The sequence below is a fragment of the Cynocephalus volans genome, chromosome 4 (genome assembly GCF_027409185.1).
Source record: "Cynocephalus volans isolate mCynVol1 chromosome 4, mCynVol1.pri, whole genome shotgun sequence".
Taxonomy (NCBI): domain Eukaryota; kingdom Metazoa; phylum Chordata; class Mammalia; order Dermoptera; family Cynocephalidae; genus Cynocephalus; species Cynocephalus volans.
Genome location: NC_084463.1, coordinates 134,202,517 through 134,225,690, shown reverse-complemented (window position 1 = coordinate 134,225,690; position 23,174 = coordinate 134,202,517). Strand labels below are relative to the sequence as shown.

Here is a 23,174-nt window from a genome sequence, read left to right as displayed (position 1 = left end):
AATGGTCTCCCCAAGCTCATGCTGGAACTTAACCTCCAATGTGGTGGTGGAAGGTGGGGCCTTGGAACTCAAAGACTGTGCCCTCATGAATGGATTAATCCATTCAGGGAACTGATGGTTTAAAGGGTGATCATGGGTGTGGTTCTGAGGGCTTTGTAAGGAGAGCAAGTGAACAGGTTAGGACTCTTGCTCAGCCTATTCTCTTGCCATGTGATACCCTCAGTTGCTGTGGAGAGTCACCATCAAGAATAAGGCCCTCACCAGATATGCCCCCTGGACCATAGACTTCCCAGCTGCAAAACTGTAAGAAATAAATTTCATGTCTTTATACATTACCCAGTTTCAGCTATTCTGTTACAGATAACAGAAGCAGACTAATACATTCTTTAACAGCTTCATGCACATGACCCTATGCTTCTTCTGAATCTCCTTACCTGGTTTTCCCTCCTCGACATAACAACATAAATATACATGTCCACGTACACATGTATACACATAAACACACACGTTCTCTTGCTCACAGTATTAGAGACTCAGAACCATGTTTCATAGAGGCTTTGTACTTAAAAGCGCCTAACAAATACTTGAATTGAATCTGCTAATCAGCCGTGAAGTGGATAGCAACTGTGCACCCCAGTCATCTGAGAGAGACACAGTCACAGAAGACTGACAAGCAGCCCCTAGCCTGAGAGATGGAGACCTACCCACAATGGTTGTGGCATTGCTGCCAAGCATCCTCTCCTCCCAGGGCTCCTTATTCATGCTGTCAACTACTATGTCTTTACTGCCATGACAACTTTATGTGTAACCCAATGACATGGCACTGAACTGGATGCACCAGAGAGCAGTTCATCAGGGATGCTGGACTCACTTTGAGTTGATACTATTGCTTGCTCTTAAGGTGCTTCTCCCTTTGCCTGATCCCAAGGTGGCAATAAAGAAAGCAATCACAAACTTCTGAGCACCACTTTTCTTGAGGGAACAGAAAAAAATTCTGGGTAACCCCCACTGTGGGAATGTGAAAGTAGAAGAATGAGTCCCCAGAGATACCTGATCTATAATAACAAGAATAAGAGCTTCTATTACATCTTATTTTCCTGTTCTCTTTCCACCTTAACCTATACATAAACTAGAAACACAGCTTCTGCTTCAGGAGTTATTGTGTAGGAAGTGGGAGGTGGAAAGTGACACTGAAATTTTGAGGGGGCAACTCTACAGAATTTATACTATTTTTAAGCCTGTTAGACTTGAATATACAAAGAAAACCTATTCTATCTGCTGAAGATTAAAGCAATTTAAAAACAAGACTCACCCCTCAACCTCTATACAGTTTTCTACACAAACACCTTCTCTGCAAAGCCATAGTTATTTGTACACTATTAAAAACACAAAACAATTGCATACCACCAAGAACATACTGGAAGGGGCACTGAGATGTAGGTCTCATGCTTTCTGAGTCTTCTTTGCTACAGAGGGTCTCAATGGTAAACTCAAATGGAGTTTGATGTGGTAGAGAAAGGGGTCTGAGAACCGGCTTTATTAACTATGCATTGCAAGCTCAGAAAGGTGAAAGTTTCATTTCTAAAATGAGAGTAATAATAATCATTCTCACAGATATTTTTCTGAATTTTAAACAAAATACATGGAAAGAATTTAGTACTCTCTGGGCACACGGGATGAGCAGAACTGTTCTGCTGATCAGAAATAACAGTAACTGTGAACATTTACTGTGCACTTCCCATACAGTACCCAATGTCCGCGGGGCCATGCTGTCAAACCTACAGCTCCAAGGACCTTTTTGCCAGTTACCTAGCTCATAGACCTGCGTGTGAAGGGTTTGTGACCCAGTCTGTGAATGGGCTTGAGGGGTCTGTGAGCTTCAGATCCAGCCTTAGCTTGACAACTGGCACAGTCGTAGCAGGATTCTGAACAGGTACAGGAGCCAAAAGCCCTTGGAAGGAGGAAATGTGGCTATTTGTGAATATGCTCTGCCCTATGGCCACCTTCCTGTTTCCCAGGATCTGGTTGCTGCTCACTATATTGCAAGGCAGCATAGACCAGACACTATGGCAGAAAACCCCTTGGGAAGGGGAGGAAATGTGGCTATCCTTGAGCATGAGGTGCCCAGTGGTCACTTTTCTGCTGACCGGATGATTATTCTGGAGGATGACGTGCAGCAACTGGCCATGCCTGCCTCTCACACCAGGGAAGATGACCAACCCAGCGGTGAGTTGAGGGAAACTGCATCTCCAGGCATGACCTGTTGTGCATCAGAAAATGAAGCACAAGCAGCCTATGGGACCAGATGGACAACCAGTGGGTGATCCACAGGTGACCCAATTCACCACCTATGGCCCATATACCCAGGTTGAACTGGTTGACTTGGGGAGACAGTTCAGGCAGAAACATGGGGAGACCCTGGCTGCTTGGCTATTGTGGTTATGGGACCTAGGGGTGGATAGTGTGATATGCTCTGGTGAGGAGGTGGAAAAATTGGCCTCCATTGCCATACACCCACTCCTGAGGCAGCAGCTGCAGAACAGCCGCAGATATGAACAAGGGCGAGGTAATCACTCCTTAATGGAATGGGTGAGTGCAGGTGCCCGAACCGTATGGGCAAATGCTGAAGAACTGCCCAAGATTGTTAGTAAATGGCAAACGTATGTTGGCTGGTCCAAATCATTCAAGAGCTGGGGATGCAGTAGTCCATGTTTAATGTGAACACTCATGGCCCAGATGATGAAAACTTTACAGGCAGAATGAGAGACACAGTGCTACAAAATGCCCCGTCAACGTCCTTCGGGTCACTGATGGCCATACTGGACCCATATATTTGTCATCCTATACATGAGGTAATGACCATGATAGTTAGCTTGGGTGAAGTAGAGGATAGCAGACAAGCAAAAGAGGTCTGAAAGGTAGCTAAGACCAAAACCCCAAGAAATGCTTGGGATTTTATCCCAAAGGGACCACGCAAGACTAGCCATAAGCAGATGTGGCTTGACTTGCTTGCAGCAGGGGTTGATAAAAAAATTGACCAGCAGCCAAATGCATTCCTCTCTGCCTTGTGGCAGCAATTGAACCCTGAACAGCATTTCACCAAACGTCTGGAAACAGGTAGTAAGGTATGCTCAGTGCATTTAAAGGACTTTTTGATTGCTCCCTAGGAGGCAGATGAACTGTTCCATTTTGATTAGGGAGCTGGCCAAGGTACTCCTCTTTTGGGGGCAGGCGAGGACCAGAGGCCTCACATTGAATTGGCAATATATTGGTCGAGGACAAATGTGCAGCATGCTTTGGCACTGGTGGATACAGGTGCAGAATGTAGCCTGATGTATGGCAATCCAGATAAGTTTCCAGGGGCCACAGTTCATACAGATGGCTATGGAGGACATACTACTGAGGTCAAAGCTGTGTCACTGCCATTGGGCATAGGAAGATTACCATCTTGTGTATATACTGTATATATATCTCTTGTAGCTGAATACATCTTGGGTATGGATGTACTTTATTGTTTGCACCTGCAAATAACAGTTGGACAGTTTCAGCTGTGAATACAGACAGTAAAGCCTGTGTTACAAGGATATGCTAAACATGACCCACAGGTGTTACCCAAGCCAAGACATGTAGTTAATGTAAAGCAGTATCACCTACCAAAAGGACACGCAGAGATAAGTGCCACTATGTTGGAATTAGAGAAAGTTGGCATTATTCGTCCAGCTCATAGCCCATTTAATGCTCCAGTACAGTCAATGAAAAAGCCTGATGGTACCTGGAGAATGACTGTAGATTACTGAGATCTAAACAAAGTAGTGCCTCCTTTGCATGCAGCTGTGCCTTCAGTTCACAACTTGATGGATCAGCTGACGACTCAGCTGGGAACTTATCATTACGTATTGGACCTTGCAGATGCTTTTTTCTCTATTCCAATCTCGGCTGATAGCCAAGATCAGTTCACCTTCAGCTGGGAAGGAAGACAGTGGACCTTTCAAGTATTGCCCCAAGGTTATCTGCATAGCCCAACCATCTGTCATGGTTTGGTGGCTGGGGACCTAGCCAAGTGGACTAGGCCCAGCATGATTACAATGTTTCACTACATTGATGACGAGTTACTAACCTCTGATTCTCTTGCAGATTTAACCCAGGCAGCTCCAATGCTGTTAAGTCATTTGGAACAATGTGGGTGGGCCGTGAACACAGCCAACACAGCCAAAGTGCAAAGACCTGAGCTGTCAGTCAAATTCCTAGGAATGGTCTGATCAGGTAAGACAAGGGTCATCCCAGAAGCTATTCAGATAATCTATTGTTACCAATAACCCTTCTGTCTTTTCGCCCATAGTGTTCTGGATGCAGGCACTGCACCAGAGTCACGTGATCAATGTGTCAGCCTAATGAATGTGCGTTGAGTGTCCCATCAGTATGACTGTAGGATTCCCATGGAGTATCACACTAATGGTGACTACTAACCAGACATATGCAGCTAATAGTTAAAAGGACAGAACTACAAGCCTTAAGGCATATTGAACAGACAACAGGTTATGTAAATGTAAGGGTCATTTATCCTCCCTAAGGGAACATCCTGAAAGATTCTGAACACTAGATTGTACAAAGAGGAACCCTGAAGGGGTGGATTATTGGGAAAACAGAATAATCAGGCCCCCTTGCCTTGGGTCCAGTTGTAGGTGGTGCAGCACATTCTTTGCAAATAAGTTGTGTGTGAGTGGAGTTAGTGCACATGCACAGTGCTGCCAGCTGGCTGTCGTTTACTGCCTCAGGCGTCCACCCCGCACAGCAATGCTCTCGAACCTATGGCTCCAAGGAACTTTTTGCTGGTTACCTAGCTCACAGACCTGTGTGTGAAGGGTTTGTGACCCAGTCTGCGAACGGGCTTGAGGGGTCTGTGAGCTTCAGGCCCAGCCTTAGCTTGACACGCATTTGCTCCTTGGCCCCTATACATTGTCAGTCTGTGGGCATAGCTGGCTCCTCAACCTCACAACTTGTCTCAACATATTTTTCTCTCCTTGAAGACTGAAACTGTACTCCACCCCCTTGAGAAGCTACCAACCTGCATATCTAAGAAGCACAGTATTAATGAACTGACCACAGTTGCTAAAATACTTTTCAGGTTCTCAAAGGCTGTGACACCAAATCATCCTCCAACACTTCTTATCTCCTTCTCAAAAGTTTCCATTTTCAGGGTACTCATTAATAAAAACATAATATGATTAGTCCTACTTTACGGATGAAACTGGAGGCTCAGATACATTAAGTGATACAGGTAATAAATGCTAGTATGTGGACTCATTTCATCTGACTCCAATGTTTGTGCTTTTTTACCATAAAAGGAAAAGAAAACATGTCATACTCAATATAATTTATTTTTCCTGAAAGTCTAAACTATCTCTTCATTGGTACACTATTCCCAATCTATCTTCTACAGGTAAAAAGTTTATAACTTCTTACAACTACTAGTAATTATATAGAGAGATCACCAAAAGGCAACTTATTAGCATCATTAGCCCTATGACCCTTGAAAAGTCACTTAAACTCTTAAATCTTTGTTTCTTCACCTGTAAAATGGGGTTATAATGTCTAACTAACGATTGAGTTAGGAATTAAGAAGATATCACAGAATCTATTTCACCTGCTGCAGAAGTAAACAAAAGCTATTCAACAAGGGGATAGTCATCAAATGGATCACTGGGTTGAATGGAAATTCTCTTCTCAGCTGCAGACACCTGACGAATTTTGCCCTTTGGCTAAATGCATAATTGACCAGGGGAGAGTCACTGTTCTCAAATTTCACATTTATATATACAAACAAGCATCTACATATAGACCTGAGGCAGACTGAGGTGAGTTCTGCAGGTTTAGCTTTAAGGTATCAAAGAAAACACCTTTTTCCTTGAACAAACCTGAGTTTCATTTCCTAACTGAATGAGAGGTTGAACTAACAGGAAAAGGGGAAGGAGGGGACCAGGAGAGAAACAGGCCCTTAAATAAAAGTCTGGGTGGTTTTTATCACTATTACCACTGTAAAGTTTCACATCTAGGTACCCAGGCTCTTAAATTAAATGTCAAATATAATTCTGCACTGGAAACACGAAACATGGCTACTATCGGGGAGTCCTGACAGCTTCACTCCCCTTTCCACTTTGGCCAAGTAATGAACCCTTCAAGCTTTTGGCAGAGAGTATATTATCAAATCTCATGTCAGAACAGAGAGGAGCTAGAGCAGGGGGAGAAGGACATCACAATGTGTTAATTTTATTAAGCCATTTAAAGCTCAATCCCTTTGCTTCCTAACAATGGTCCAGCCCACCAGGCAACTCAGAAACCATGCCTGCCTTAGTTTTAAAATGCCTATAGTTGATTTGTGTAGTGGTTCAATTAGGAAGTCTGGGGCCCCAATAAGAAAGAGAACAAAGGGTAAAACTGCAGAGAAAAGGAGAAGAGGTAGAAAGGGAACAAAGACTCTCAGTGATTACTTTAAAGTAGGGATATCTCTCCTAATGTGTCTCTTAAATGTGACTTAACATCTTTATTTTTCTTTTAATTTGGCACCAGGCATTTTGCTAACTAGAAAGTCAGCTCCATAACAATGAACGTAATTGTTTCTATGCACCGATTTCTTGTTTCTATTGGAAATATATGGACACACAACTGCACACTCACAAGGCAGATATATTTGCCTTGACTTGAACAGGCAATAGAGCTTTGCTGAACTAATGCAAGTTATTCTGCAGCTAGTCAAAGCCCACAGAGCCAGCCAGCGACACCAAGGGATCCCAACAGTGGAGATTTAACTCTATTTATTTGCATGGTATTATCACTGGAAGAGGTAACAGTGGCCCTTTAAAACCTATACTTTATAAGAGTCACTAATCTTGTGGACCTGAACCCCTTCCACCACCCTTAAATATTAACTGACTAGCTTTCCTGCTTCTGTAATTAGCTTGCGCAAGGTTTTACAAGCCTCTGAGGGTGGGACTTTCGAGTAAGGGCAGATAAAGGACTTCCCAAACCGCCCAAAGTTCACCCAGTTCCGGGAAGGGCCTAACCACACAAGGGGTGGGCTGTTGGGCAATTCTCCAGTTCCTCATCTGTATACCACCCCACTGAAAGCCACCAATGAATTTAAAAGTCACCTCAGGTGACCAATAAGCTGTATACAACTCATCCTGTTGCCAAAGTCTGCCTACCAAACTGTATAAAAAGTGCTTGTGTTAAGAGCTCGGGGCCACTTCTGTCTTGAAAATGGAGCGACCCCAGCATGCTGGAATAAATAAACCTCTTTCTTGATTGCAACGATCTCTGTCTCCTGGTCTTTGCGAGATGAGCCTTCCCAACAAGTAAGACTCGCATTTTCGGGCCAGTCTTACAATCCTGGGAAGTGTTAATTGATCCAAGTATAGAGTCTAGCTATTTATAAACAGGTGGCTTATTTTTCTTGGGAAGGCTTGGAAGGTCTCCTGAACTCTGCAGGGGAAGAGGGGAGATGTCCCCGTGTATCTTTGCCCTTCTGCTGGAAACAGTGGTGGTTCTTAAAACTAGGAGAAAGCTAGAAGCAGCCACCATTTATCTAAGCACTTTAAATGTATTATTACCTCTTTTAATCCTCCTGAAAACCTATGAAGTATGTATTACTAACCCCTATTTTGCAGCTGAGAAAAAAGTAAAAACCTGAGAAATGGAGAGGTTAAGCACCGGATTTGCCAAGGTCACATAACCATCAATGCTGGAGCTGATCCACTGTGGGGGACTATGATTCCAGCACCTGATCTTTTAATAACTGTAGTATACTGTCACCTCCTGCCAGATGCTAACATCAGGTTTCTGACCCTTATCCTTGTCTAGAAGAGGAAATGAAAAAGAAAAAAACTATTCACTGCTGACACTTCAAGTGAAGGGTGAAAAAAAGTGACACAGGCAGTAGTCTCTTCTCTCTCTCAACAGCTTTATTGAGATATAATTTACATATCTTACAATTCACCCATTTAAAGCTCACAATTCAGTGGTTTTTAGCATATTCAGAGTTGTGTAACCATCACCACAATCAATTTTAAAACATTTTCATCATCCCCAAAAGAATCCTTGTACCTGTTAGTGGTTACTCACGCAGTGTCCATCTCCCTCAGCCCTAAACAAAATTGAGTCTACTTTCCATCTCTATAAATTTGCCTATTCTAGATATTTTATATAAATGGAATCATACAATATTTGGTCTTTCATGAATAGCTTCTTTCACTTACTATTGTTGGAATTCAAGACATGTTACCCCAAAATGTGACCACAGGAAACCAGAATATGCCACCCCAAAATATGCCTCTTTTGTGGAAGGATTATTTTGAGACTCTGCAGAACAGGAAAAGCTCTGAAAACAAGACAAGTAACCCTTTTGTGGGAGAAATTTACATCTACAAAGGAAATCTCCATTTGTAAGGGTGTCTTCCCCTCTGTTCCAGGAAGAGAAAGATGATTCTAAATCACTAAAAACTCTTGTAAATGGAGAAGGAACCAACTTAAATCTGCACAACAAGCCCTACCCTTGTTTACCATGCTTTTTCTAGGCATCTCCCCATAACCTGCTTTTCCTCCATGATATTTAAACTCAAAGCCAACTCTTTGGGATTTACTCATTTTTTTTTCCCTGAGTGTCTTCCACTCATACATGTGTATACATGTTAGTAAATTTCTGTTTTTCTCTTGTTATCTGTCTTTGTTAAAAGGGTCTGTCCCAACTAAACTCTGAAGGGTAGAGTGGAAAATTATTTTTCCTCTCCTACACCATGTTTCCAAGACCTATCCATGGTGTAGCATATATCAGTACTTCGTTTCTTTTTATTTCCAAATAATATTCCATTGCACAGCTATACCACATTTTATTTATCCATTCATCAGCTGATGGACATGTGAGTTGTTGCCACTTTCTGGATAACATGACTATTGCTGCTACAAACACTGGTGTGCATACTTTTATGTGAACATATGTTTTCATGTCTCTTGGGTATACACTCAAGAATGAAATTGCTGGGTCACATGGAAACTCTATGTTTAACCTTTTGAGTAACTGAGACACTTCCAAAGGACTGCATAAGTTTTCCATTTCCACCAGAAATATATGAGGGTTTCAATTTCTCTACATCCTCACCCAGTAAACTTCTCTTTGAAAGAGAGTAAGGCTAGGACTGTGAACCAAACTGACTCCATTTTCCCTGCAGAGGACACTGTTACTTTTCCACTCCTCAGTCATGAGACCCCTCAGGGCAAATGATTACCCTCCCTCACCCCCCCCCTGCCCTGACAAAACAGACTGAGATAAGAGAGGCAACAGATATTTACTGAGTTGCAAAACCCCTCCCCAAGGCTTGTTTACTATAATTGTAAAAGTTACAGATTAACGTAAGACTCCTTTAGGAATTCCCACCTGTGCACAAAGCATCAAGGTGACTGCTACAATGACTCTCCTGGGGTGACAATGATTGAAAGTGAGCCAAGGAGATGCCTGGAACACTTCAAGCTTTATTAAAGAAGAAAATCTGCTGGGCTGTGCTCAAAGTACCAGGCAGCCCAGGGGTTCCCTAAAAAGGGGACAGCACCAGGTGTGGGGGTGGTAGAGCTTATATTGGTATGTTGGCGTCAAGAGCTGAGTGATGTAATTCTGGGATGGGGACTGAGTTAGGGAATGGGAATGGACAGTTCTGTGCATGCTGGATTTTCTCTGAAACCATGAGGCTTCTTGTAAAAGAGAAGGGGGAGGGGAGGGGAGAGGAGGAGGTAGATGGTGCCATTTTGTACTTGGACTTGTCTAAAGTGGCACTGGTTATGTTGCAGATCTATTAATGATGAACACCACTGCCTACTGAGCATGCACCCATGATGCCACCAGGAAGAACAGAAGAACCACCTCCAGTGACGCTGGCCTGCCACCCCTTAACTCTTTTCCCTATAAAAGACTCTGAACAGCTCCCCTCAGGGGGCTAGCTTTACTGTTGCTACCGCTGTTATGCATAAGCCTATCTCCTTTTTTAACAAAGTGTTGTTTGCTTTACTGTTGGGTACATTGTTCATTGATTTCTATGACTTTGGAATCCCAGAGCCTAATTTAATCATTGGCAAAAAATTGGAAAGCTTTGGGCACCAGAGAGGACTCTAGCTGCAAAAGGCAAGTGGCCACTAGGACTATTTTGTTCCCATGTCTCTGCTGCTGGTAGATCTCTCCTGGAGTCCCCAGCCTAAATTCTGACAAGGCAATGCTTTATTCTCTTTACCTTTCTCTGATTTTCTGAGTCTTCTTCTGTTTGGTTGGATTATACCCACTTCTGTATAGGTGCACCCTGGAGGGCTCCAGGCTATGCTTTGTTTTTCAGATTTAAATCCAGTGATACTTTTCTTCTTTATGCTGAAAACAGTGGGGAGAACTGCTTTTATCAATTGCTGTTAATGGGATAGGTTGGCCCCGCCGATTAGGACTAGGCTAAACTGGACCCTACTGCTCCTCTTCTCTCTTTGTTTGTTTGCTTGGTTAGACATTTAGTTGAGTACCGGTAATCTGTATAAACCTTCCAATCCTTGCATCAACTTTTGGACTTTCAGGTCATTCGTTTAATGCGAGAGGGCAAGCCTAAGCCTGGCCTGTTGGCAACGTCTTTATTGAGAAAACTATAGAGCTGTAGCTCTAAAAGCTGTTAACCTGCTTCAGCTCTGTTATACCTGACATGGTGAAAACCTTACCAGTTTCCTCATATGTAAACTGGAGAGATTATAACAAATGGCTTCAGGTTTCCTACTGAGCCCTATTCTGTCACCTTATGTAAGATACACTGACCAGTGGGGAGGTAGATGCTGTGAAATGGGTGGTTTGGGCTGGATGCAGGAGTAGGTATCCAATTTTACATTACGTCAGTTTCTACTGTGCGTGAACAATCTTAGACTGTGACTGTGATACCTGCCTCAAAAACAAAACAAAGCTCAGAGAATTTGCTTGGGTCATTAGGAAAAAAACAGAACACCTTATTAGGTAAAATTTCCATATGGCAGTAATGGCAGATTAGCTTTCGGGCTTCTAGTTTTCTAAATTGGGGTTCAAAGATGAAGTAGATTAAAATGATAAAAATGGATGCATTTATAAGGGTTGATGTTAGGTTAAAAAAAAAAAAGCAGGATACAAAACTGTGCGTGGGTGCGTGTGTGTATGTATAAAATAAATATCTTTTCTACCCAAAAGGCAAAGCACCATAATATTATCTAGTTTTCTCATAGGTGTCTTTCAGAGTATGGTCATTGATCATGTACAGGAGAATCATCCAGGTTGCATATTTAAAAAGCAGATCTCAGAACTACTGAATTAGATCCTCTGGGTGAGGTTCAAGAATCTGCCCACACACAAAAAAGTACTCAAAGTTTATAAACCACTGCAGTAGCAGAAGAATGGGCAGTTTTCTTCTTCTTTATACTTGTTTGTATTTTCCACATTTTTCTATAGAAAATACGTATTACTTTTATAACTGGGCAGAAGGGGAGAGGGGAAAGTTGATTTGTTTTGATAAAAGGCAAGAGAAAGGTGAAGGAGGAAAGGAGCTTGTTTCTCCTCTTTCTGTCACCCAAGCGTCTACAGAGGATAAAAATGGGCCACATTTGCTTCTAGGTGGTTTCCATGCTTCAGAGCTTAAAGCAGGCCTGAGAAACCACAGGTATTATTCCCAATTGGTATCCTCCATCAATTAGGTCAAACTGTTGAAGTGCTTGTCTCAATTCTTCATTTTAGCCAGGGCTAAATACTCTGGGAGATAGTAAAGGAGTCATTTCCACATTTTCTGTCAGAAATGGCCTCTCTCCAGTCCTGGTACTGTGGAGTGCGGGGAACTGTAGCTGTAGGATCCCAGTAAAGGGAGGTTAAAAAAAAAAAAAAAAAAACTGAGGGAAAAATAATCAGAGAAGGGTCATATTGCTAGGGACAATGGGCTATATGTATGTATGTCTACTCATGTATGGATTCAACAAAGGTATAAAGGTGAAGAACATGGAGTAAGACAAATTTGAAGTTTAAGTACTAGTCCTATCACATACTAGTAAGCTAATTAACCCCTCTAAGTCTCAGACTGCTCATCCATAGAACAGGACAAACACTTTCACAGGGTTATAGTAATAGATAATGCATCTCTATTACTATGCACCAGGCTTCATGCTAATAAGCGTTGAGGATACAGAGATAAAATAAACATAACTCATGTCCTCCAAGATTCCCACTTACAACTGTTCTATGAAAAGTAATTCCAATAACCCTTCAACCAACAAAACACTTTCATATGTAGCAACTTGACAGCTGAGGCATCTCAACTCTCCACTTCAGGTAGATGAATAAACACTGCCCCAGTGAATGCTTCTGTCTTGGTGCAGGGCAATGACCAGGATGAGGTCTGGTTTGACCCTTGTGAATAACAGGACACTAACAATAAGAATTCAAATTAAGTTTTGCTTATATTCATTACTGTTTTCACATGCAAAATCTATAAATTTTGACAAGAGTCTGATTAGCACAGAGAAGTGAAGGACTTGGCTATGTTCCATGCCAATGATATCGGCTATGAAAACCGACTGTAAAGTTCTTTTGCAATTATAAAATGCTATATAAATGCTGAATAAAAATAACAAAATAAGAAAACCATTCTCAGATCTATTTAACTAATTTCATGTTGCTAGACAATTTCTGGGTTTCACACTTCAGTAAGAACACCTCTAGAAGTTGGAGAAAACAAGAAAAGGAAAAAAACCTGCTATGTTTTAGGCAGTCTTGGTATGAACAGATTCTGTGTTTAATCCTACTCCGGTTAGAAAATAATGTGAGGCAACTGGCTCAAGTTTTAAGACACTTCTTTTTTGAGAGCAACTTCTTATAAGATTAGTATGAATTTGAGACACTACACTGTGTTTTTAACTGTTTGCTTCAAGCACACCAGTTATAGGAAACAATGAGGAGTGTGCATCTTAGAGGGAAACAAAAACAATCAATACATAATAGAGAAAGTGGCTGTCATTAACCGCATAATAAGAGGTTCATTTGATTGTGTTTACCATTCTATCTTTTGGTTCAATGTTTTTGGAGGACTGGGTAGAGGGAAAGGAGGAGAAGGAATCCATGTTTTTCCAAACCTTGGATTCCTCTGTGTAAACTATAAAAGATAAATGTATAGTCACTACAAAGGAAAGCTGTAAAGATAAAGAATTCAGAATCCAGGTACAGACAGAGACACACACACACACATATGCACTCCTGATTGACTACATCTTTTAATTTCCCTAAAGCCTAGCATAAATGTAAGAAATCTACAGACAAAAACCCTGCTTTGTGTGAAGGAGATTCTTGAGAAGTTTGTCTGGAAAAAAAAAGTTTGCAAACTGATTCACAGCAAACACATTAGGACAGCTTATTATTTAAAAGACTATTTCTTACTAATCCTTTTTTACATACTAACGCTTGTTTGTTATTAACAGTAATCTTGTTTCATGATACAGGGGGTTTTAGATGCCTAGAGTTATGCAACCTTTGAAGCAGGGCTCACCACAGGAACATGTATGCACATACTTCACCTGGTCATGTGCCTTATTTCTCAATCATCACTGGCTTTGATTCCTGTCCTCAGGCTCAACCTTAGTGCCTGAGATTTGATGTCTCTTAGTGTTCCTCTGGTTTGGGAACTCAACCTACTCCTGAACTATGGCATGGACTTTGATCATCCTCCTAAATCCTAACTAGGATTCTTTTTCCTTTTTTTAGTTACTATTTCTCTCTTGGAAATATTGTTTAAACCAATCCTGTCCTCTTAGGCAGACTGAGTTGACTTCCCAATTCACCTCCCTTTCCCTTCCCCTACTCCTTTGCTATCTCTGCTCAATTTATTTGTTTCATACTTCATTTTTTTCCCCAAAGTTAAAATCATGTGGACTTATTTCCAGGGGCTCTTCTGACTATTTGCTGAAAGAAGTGAAAAAAATCAAAACAAGTGTGAAGGAAAACAGCCAAGGTCCAGCATAGTGGTTCTCAAAGTGTGGTCCCCAGACCAACAACATCAGCATCACCTGGGAACTTGATAGAGATGAAAACTCCCCACCCCGGAGCAACTGAATCAAAACCTCTGGGGATGGGCTCAGAATTCTGTATTTTAATAAGTCCTCCAAGTGATTTCCATAGATGCTAAAGTTTAAGAACCTCTGGCCTAAAAGAAAGGTGTCTAACAAATGTTTTGGATAAAATGAAGCATCTCATTAAGAAAAATTAAGTCTATATTATTGACACAGAAGAATGTCTAGTATATTCTGTGTAATGAAAAAAGCAATTATAAAACCATAGGTATAGTAAAATTTTTGCGAAAAATTTTAAAACTGTATTTACCCATGGAAAAATGTCTAGAAGGTTACATACCAAACTTTAGAACGGTTTGTTTGAGGGAAATTCATTTTACTCTTCCTTTATGAATATCTGTATTTTTTTATTCATAAGCATACATTATTTTATAAATGTGAAAAATGATTAATCTAGGCATCTTGCATTGTTCTCTGACAAGACTCAGAGGTAAAAATTAACTCAGTCCCCAGGAGACTTCAGTGTCTGGACTAATCAAGCTTTGTGGTGCTTTAGGGAATTCTAGAGGAAGTGAGGCAGAGACAGTGCTCAGTCCTCCATGACTCAATCAGTGCTTCTATGTAAAGCTTCTATGCTAGGAAACGACAGGCCATAAAGCCTGAGAAATTCTGGCTTTCTTAAATAGGCCAACTCAAAAAGGGGATGGTGGGGTACTGTGGGAAAATAGAACAGACCAAAAATTTAAGGGTTCTCTTGGAAGACACCAATTTATTTCCAGGAAAACATTCTTTGTTACAGAAATTATATTTAAGTGGCCCGTTTTTCCCCCCTCCTTCCTGACCTGGTAGTTATTCTGCAATTATGTTCACCCTTCTTCAAGCTGTCTCCAAGTATATACAGCACATGCATGTAGACTAAGAAGGGGCTTGAAAATAAAATAGGTTGGTGGTAAATGATCCAGGGCAAGATAAAAAGAAAGTAAAAGAGAGGTGAGTGTGTACACACATACCCAAGATCAAGTTAGGTCCCTATAAATATCCTTTAGCTTAGGATGTATCATGAGAAAACCTTGAGACTTCCACAGATTCCTCTCATGGGACCACTCAGTTATTTCACTTCCAGCAAGTTTCCCATCAAAAGCACTACATGTATTCTAAAGGATCTCAGTGCGCTTTACCTGGCTTATCATCATACACAGAGGCTACTGGATGTGATCTGTACACATCCTCTCCTTCTTCACTGCCCTGCTGATTACAAGCATGTGGGTATGGCAGAAAAAGAAAATACACTTGTCTCCCTCAGCATAGCTGCTGCCCCAGAAACTTAGTAAGAAAAGGTTTCAGTAACCTTTTAATAATTAATTGGTTCATCTTCACTAAAAGAAAAACTACTGATACCAGGGGTCCTCCTACTTTGAGCTAAAAAAGTTGACAAAATTTTTTTCTATCTATCAAGATACTCTCTACCCCTGGAACCCTAATTACACCAGGAGACAAGAGATATTATCAATGCCCCAATAATTTCAATGCCAAGTAAAAAGAAAATTATTTTGTAGATTAGTGGCTGCAGTTACCTTTTGAAGAGGCTGTCACTCACTGTCTGTGGCTCTGCCTCATATAGTGTTTTAGCTTAGAAAACTGAAGCACAGTATGATTATATAGTAGAAAGGAGATAAAACCCAGCACTTGGTTTGCAGCATGACGTAAAGAGTACAGGCATTGGAGTCAGAGTTTGATTCCACCTCTAAATACTAGATTTGGGGCAAATAATTCTACCTCTCTAAGCCTCAGTGTCCTTATCAATAAAATAGAAATAATAAGCTACTTTATAAGGTTGTCACAATAATCAAAAGCATGTAAGGAGGGGAGAAGAAATGAGGAGTTAATGAGTACAGGGTTTCAGTTTGGGATAATGAAAAAGTTCTAGAGATGAATGTTGGTGATGGCTGCACAATAATAAGAATGTACGTAATGCCACTGAATGTATTTAATGTACACTTAAAAAGGGTTAAAATTTTGTTATGTATATTTTACCACAATAATGTAATGCTCCTAGCCAATGCTTGGCTCTCAGTAGGTGCTCAAAAAAATGCTAGTCCTACTCCCCTTTTGAAGAACTTCAAAAAAAAAAAAAAAAGGAGACACAAGAAGTCAAATAAAATCACACTCCTTTTCCTATTTAATCATGGGAGGCTTTGAGTCTCACGCAGAGCCAGCTGGCCCCAATACCAGGTAGTGCCACAGTAAGTGTGTGGGTAGGAAGAAGAGAGTCTGTGTTAGTCATAATCCCTCCAGCATATTCAGTTCCCAGTCCACTCCCACCATGGTATAGTGTCTCCCAGAATATCAACCCTCCAACATCTTGCAAAAAAAGCTGAAATGCTTAAACCATTTCCAGACCAGACTCCAGGTCATGAAGACAAAAGCATTCTTAGTGGCAGCTGACCCCTGTAAGTGGGGGAGAGACAAGATGCTAGTGCTGAACACCAACTGGATGGGTCTGGGTCCTGTTCTAGTCCCCAGCATTAAGCTGATCAGTACCCCAGATGCCTTTGGCTACATTTAATAGACACAAAGGACAGAAGTCTCAAAGGCACAGTAAAGGAAGATTAAAAATGCACTTGTCTGCAATTCAGGGAAAACAGTTAATGATTATATGTTGTAAGTCATAAAACAGAGAAGGGGAAAAATAAATGACTTATCTCCAGGCATATGAGAACACTGTTTTTGATGGGCAGGTTTAATTAGATCTTAATGTAATGTTCAGACAGATGATCATTAACACCCCTCAAATTTAGCTGAAGGAGAATAAAACGCTTGGAGTACCAATACCCAATCAATTCCAAAACAATACTTACTTTAGGGTCTGAGCTCTTGAACTTTAACCTTTCCACCAATTCAATCATAGCCGCCTTCAGTCCGCCTGAATCTTTGCTCTAGAAGAAAGAAAAGTCAGGGGTCACTGGACAGCACTTTATTGCTCTCTCAAACACAAACAGCATTTCAGAGGACAATGAAAGGAAAGCAATTTTTTCTTCTTATCAGCCAAGAGAGCTGAACTACTAAGGAGAGCTGCATTGCCCCTCTTCCCATTCTCTATGGACAAAGAGTGTCGAGACATAAATTGCCCAGTGATCTGAGAGAACTATTGGAATGAAAATTAAATGCAATTTGTACAGGCTGACTCACTGCTTCATCTCAGGCTCAACTGTGCCGGTATTCACTGAGGGCTGAGGCTCTGCAAAAGAGATTTCTATCCAAGATGTCTATTTTATGGACTGGTGATTTTTATTTTGAAAATTATGTGTCAGATACAGAAGTATGCAATATTAAATATTCTTATAAAAATAAAAACAAAATAGCCTGAGATTCAAATGGAAATGGTATCACAGTGTACTAGTTAAGAGCACAGATTTTTGAATCAGACATATAAGGTTTCAAATTTGGGATGTGTCATAAACTATTTGACTAATCCCAGGCAAATTACCAAATTTCTCAAAACCTTGTCCCTCTTTTATAAACTGAGGATAATAAACAAGGCTATTTTGAGGCTTAATTGAAATAGTGTCTGTAAAGGTATTAGCATAGTATGAGGCACACAGTAAGTGCTCAAAAATGTCACCCGCTATTATTATTATTAGTATTAGTATTGCATGTAATGATTTAAAGTAGCGAAGTCCAACAGAAATGTAATGTGAGCCTCAAATGCAAGCCATATATGTAATTTTAAGTTTTCTAGTAGCCACAACAAAAAAATGAAATTAATCTTAATATATTCTACTTAACTCAGAATATCCAAAATATCATTGCAACATGTAATTTCAACATGACATATTTTATATATATTTTTTCATACTAGGTCTTTGAAAGCTAGTGTGTATTTTACACAATTCAATTTGGTCTAGTTACATTTCAAGTGACTCAAAGCCACATGTGGCTAGCAATTACTATACAAATAATGGTCAACACAGATTTAGGCTCAAACTCTAGAGCCCTATTGCCTGGATTCAAATCCCAACTCTATAACTAGCTGTGTGACCTTAAGCACATCACTTGGCCTCTCCGTGTCTCAATTTCTTTATCTGTAAAATGGAGTTAATAACAGTACCTATTTTTCACAGGGTTGTAGCAAGATTAAATGAGTTAAATAATACATGTCAAGGTGCTTAGAACAGGGCCTGGCACATGGTAAACAGAATACAAGTATGAGACAGTTTTACTATTACTATCTGTCTCCCTCATGATGTTTTAAGTTCTTAAGGGTAAGCACTACATCTTTTATATCTCTGTATCTCTTGGGCCCAGCCTTAAGAGGTACTACAAAAAGCCAACTGGTCGAATGAGTGAATGAGCATACAATCTTAAAACACGAATGCCCTAATAATAATAATACATTACATGTGTGTAGACAATCTAAAATCACATGAATTCGTTTATTTTCTTATCTCAAAAACTATGGGATAGGGTAGGACCACTCATTTTACCAGTGAGGAAAAGGAAGCATAAAGAAGTAAAATGACTGTCATTTTTATGAGGGAAGAGACAATAAAGAAGTACAAGAATAAACACTACAAATACCTCTTACTTAAAACTGGCCTCAGGATCAGTGATATTTTCCAAATTTGCAGAACCAATTTCAATTCCTCCAAAGCAGGAAATACTTGATAAGATCCTGTTAAAACACACTAAAGGCCAAATCTTTTTTCCCTCTAACTTTCCCTCCCTCCAAGTCTACACAGTAAAAGTCTGACATAACATGACCATAAACAGTATCCACTTTAGATGTGCTCTCCAAACACAGCTTAGATCACATTTCCATTCTAGCTGTGGTTCTAAATTTTAATAATTTCCGTTTTTTAAAATAATGGTTTACAACTCCCCTAATTTCTTAGAGGCGAGTTAAAGAATCTTTAATATCTATGGTCTTACGCAGACAGTTGGGAAAAGGAATCTAGAGATCAGATAGAAGGGAGTAGGTGAGACCCCAAGTACCTAAAAAAGGGTTAAGTTGCCAGACACAATCCTGCTTTTACAAAATGGTCAGAAAATAAACCCTGTCTGGTGATATCATTCCTCTAACCTACTTCTCACTGGCTGAACAAGCAGGTCACTTGTCCCTGGAAAGCTCTCTTTCCCCACCATCCCAGCTGCCAACGCCCATTTTAAGCTCTTCAGCAAGAGCCCTGATGTATTATAACTTTCCTCTGGCTTTAGAGAACAGAAAGGAATGCACCAAACTGTGCCTTAAAATCTTCAAAAAAGAAACAGTATGACGAAGGAATCCCTAAGAAGCAGACAGCCTGTTTGCAGGCAGATGTGCCCTCTGTGGAGAGATAAGGGAACCCTCAGCTTTCTTTCATAAAAATGCAGTGTGTCAGCAGAATTCTTCCTCTTCTTCATAAAGCATCAGCAGCACTGCCTACCCAGGAGAAAGACAGAGGAGAGGCATCTAAAGAGAGCCTCCTTCAGGAAATTCACCCATTCCACGCCATTACCCCACTCTCTGAGAATTATTATCAAAGATTAACTGGTCTCTATATTGAGCCTGCTATACTCAGCCTGTATATGAGTGAAGAAAACTTTCCCCAATGGCTCTTTTTTAAATGCATAAAATAAGCAGTGGGTCAGAAGGACAGATTCCTCTGGGTAGACCTGACCCTGACAGGTGCAGATCTATGGCAAGAATCTAAATGGAGGACCCCAGCCTCAAATCCAACCCCTCTCTTGCTTTTCCCACACCCCAGTCTCTTCCTGCACCCCAAGAAGCCTAGTGCACAGTTGTTCAAGCTAGTATGTCCAATCTCTGAGAACACTCCTCTCAGTCACCCCCTGCTTGGGCACACCTGGGACCTACAGATACACGTATCAGGGGTGAGGTCCAATGGCTTGATCCAACTTCAGGCAGACGGACTCAGGAAGAGACTCTGCAGGCCCTGGAAACAGGCAGGGTATTTTGTCAGGTAATTCTTGGGTCCTGGGTATTTGGAGAGTGCTCTAGAAGGAGACAGGCATGGCCAAAGGAGAGGCCTAAAAAAGCATGGGGTGTAGGCTAGGGGCACAGAGCTGTCCGAATCTAAGGGTTGTATCTGAGTACAGTGGTATCATGTTTCCGTTAATTATCTGTTCTCTGAGGGCAGTCATCAGTCAAAAGGTAAACAGAACAGGAGATTGTACCCTCATATGTCCCAAAACTGGTGGAACAGAATAGCTGCCTCTGAAACCTGTGTTCTAGTTGAGAGGTGGGCCAGAATTGTAACAAAAGGAAGGCTAATTCTGACCTTCTAGACATTTGGCTCCATAAATGACCAGATTCTACTATGTCAATCCTTGGCGCAAACACTGTGACTAGAGCAGAAATGGCAATCTCCTGATATTTGCACTTCTCCACCTCCATCCTACCCAATGCATTCCAAGAACACAGGAGTTCAAAGTGAGCATGTTCTGTTTATGTACTTCTTTCCTCCCCCAAGAGAGTGTAGAATAAAGAGACAAGTGCTATGTTGTGACGCCCACCCCTCAGAATTCGATCAATCTGTAGAAGTGTGGGACACTTCACAAAAGCCAGCTCTTAAGGGTGAGTCATAATAAAACCAAACTAAGGATAAAATGCCTTACATCTGAAGGTATTCTTTACTCTAAAGAATTTTCACAGGCATTTTCTAATAACCCTAAAATGTAGTGTATTCTCACTTTTCAGCTGAGAAAAATGGCTAGTGGAAATCAAATGAGGAATCCAAAAATCACAAAGCTCATACACTCTTTCACTGGCATTTCACAATAACAAAATAAACAAGAAGTAGTGTATTCTCAATTCACAATGGAGAAAAATGGCTTTGTGGAAGTCAAACAATGTCCCCCAAATCATAGTCAATGGCAAAACCAGGATCAGAAAGATCTGAATGAAAAAGACTTTATACAGTGAAAGAGATTGATATCAAGAATACATTTTTTTTAAAAGTAAGCAATTCCTATAAATCAGTAAGACAAAGCCAAATAAAGCCCAAAAGAAATCCCAAAGGATACAAACATAACAGAAATGTGAAATGGCTAATAAACATATCAAAAGATGCTCAAATTTACTTGTAATTAAGACATCATTTCTTACCCCTCAGACTGAAAAAAAATTTAAATCTGGAATCACAAGCATTAAGGGGCTTTGGGGAAACTGGGGACTTGCACATGTTGCTGATAGAAGTGTAAAATGATAATGCTACTCTGAAATCACACACCTAGCAAGTCCACTTTTCCTTTACCCTTGAGAAACACTAGCACATGAGTCAAGGAACCATGCACAAAAATATTTACTGCAGTACTGTTTTAAATACTGAAAAACTGTAAACACCCTACTAAGCATTCATCAACAGTGGGTGGCTAAATAAAGTGTGGAATTACAATACTATGGAATATGACACAGCAAACAAAAAGAATGAAGTAAATCTGCATGTACCTGGATTCAGGGGAAGACATAATGCTGAATAAAAAAAAACCTTGCAAAATGGTACATATAATAAATACAATTTATTTTCTTAAAACAGAAAACTATTATTTCCTATGGGTGAAATATATATATGTAAAAGACTACAAAACCAATTATTGCTGGAACTAGTATTGGGGTAATGATAGGAGCATTTTAGACTTACTTAAATGTATTCCTATTAGCTGCATAATTCAGATTTAGTTAAAAAAAAAAAAAAAAGGCAGGCAGGAAGGGAGGGAGGGAGACAGGAAAGGAGAGAGGTAGAAAGGGAGGACCCAGGGCTCCTGCTTCCAGTGCTTCTTCCCATGAATTTGCCTATGTGTAAATACTAGGGCCTGACCTTTTATAGTGCAAACATATGAACTAGCAGGTGTGAGAGGGTTCTTTATCTGGTGTTCATGTATGGATTTCAGGGGATCTGAAATCCCCAAAACTGTATGCAAAATCTGGGCTATACATGCACTATTCTAGGGAAAGGGCTTTCCTCAGATTCCAAAAAAAGCCTAACTTTTCTAGTAAAAAGAGCTTGGCACAAAGAGAAAGGAAACCCAAGTTATATTCCTAGTTCTGCCACTAACTGCTGTGTGAGCTTGGGAAAGTCATTTTACATGTCTGGGTTTCTGTTTCTCCATCTGTAAATGAAGAAGACAGATCAGATTAGAAGCTACAAATTCCCAGCCTGCCGCCTACAGAACTATTTTCTTTGGCTTTTAGAGTATTATCCCACATATCTACTGGGAATTTTAAATTAGTTGCCAGTATTTAAAAATCGGGCGATAGGATGTAACAATAAAGATTTCTAGGTTCCTTTGAAAATCCAAAGGATATGATTGTACTGGGCTTCCACTCCCATGTAGCAGAAACTAGCTGAAGTTGAGAAGCAGCAACCTCCTTTAGGCAAAGCAAGCTCTCCTGTTTGCCAGTTCCTTTGGCTCGTTTCTCTTTTCTACACTACTTTTCTGGTCCCTGCAGACACTTGAAGTTGCTACCCCTAGAAGCAACACTAATTGAAAGTTTTCTATCTCTAAGTTTCCTTGTTTTCAAACACCAGGGAAGTTGGGATGTCTTTCTTCAAAAGAGCACGGAATACCTGACATATACATATCCATCAATCTACCCCAAAACAGAAATAATGCAATTCATTCTAATGTAAACATCCTTTAAAAATGGGCAAGGGGCAGAAACAAAGGTGAAATATCATAGGTAAAAGTGCATCAGAACAGGAAGAAGTATTTCTTGATAACCAGTCTCTGCACTTTTATGGGAGTCAGTCTAGGCTAATGCCAATAACCAAAAGAAAAGTCATGTGTCAGCAGAAATGTAAATGTAAATCACATAAATATCCTTAACTGGCTCCTAAATATTGAATTCTATATTACAAAGAATCAGAAGATGCTGAGTTCAGAAAGAATACTGGCTGGCTGTTTTTTCTGTGTTTTTCTTTTAATTCCTATCCTACTGGCCTGTGTTGATACCATGCTTTAAAAAAAATACCAATTGAAATTTCTGTCATTTTTACAAAAAGGCCTTGTTTGGGAGAAACAGTGGAAAAGAACTAAAAGATGGAATACAGAAGAAGTCCTCCTAAGGAATCAAATCAGAAAGCAAAGTTTTG

At 40.4% G+C, this 23,174-nt stretch overlaps 1 protein-coding gene across 1 annotated transcript in view; it reads right to left on the bottom strand.

The window, feature by feature from the left end:
- Positions 1-23,174, bottom strand: part of TRIM44 (tripartite motif containing 44) — a 164,426-nt gene that overhangs the window by 122,104 nt on the left and 19,148 nt on the right. The window contains exon 2 of the mRNA XM_063093591.1: positions 16,941-17,018. Coding sequence (XP_062949661.1) covers positions 16,941-17,018 — 78 coding nt within the window. The remainder of the gene's footprint in view (positions 1-16,940; positions 17,019-23,174) is intronic.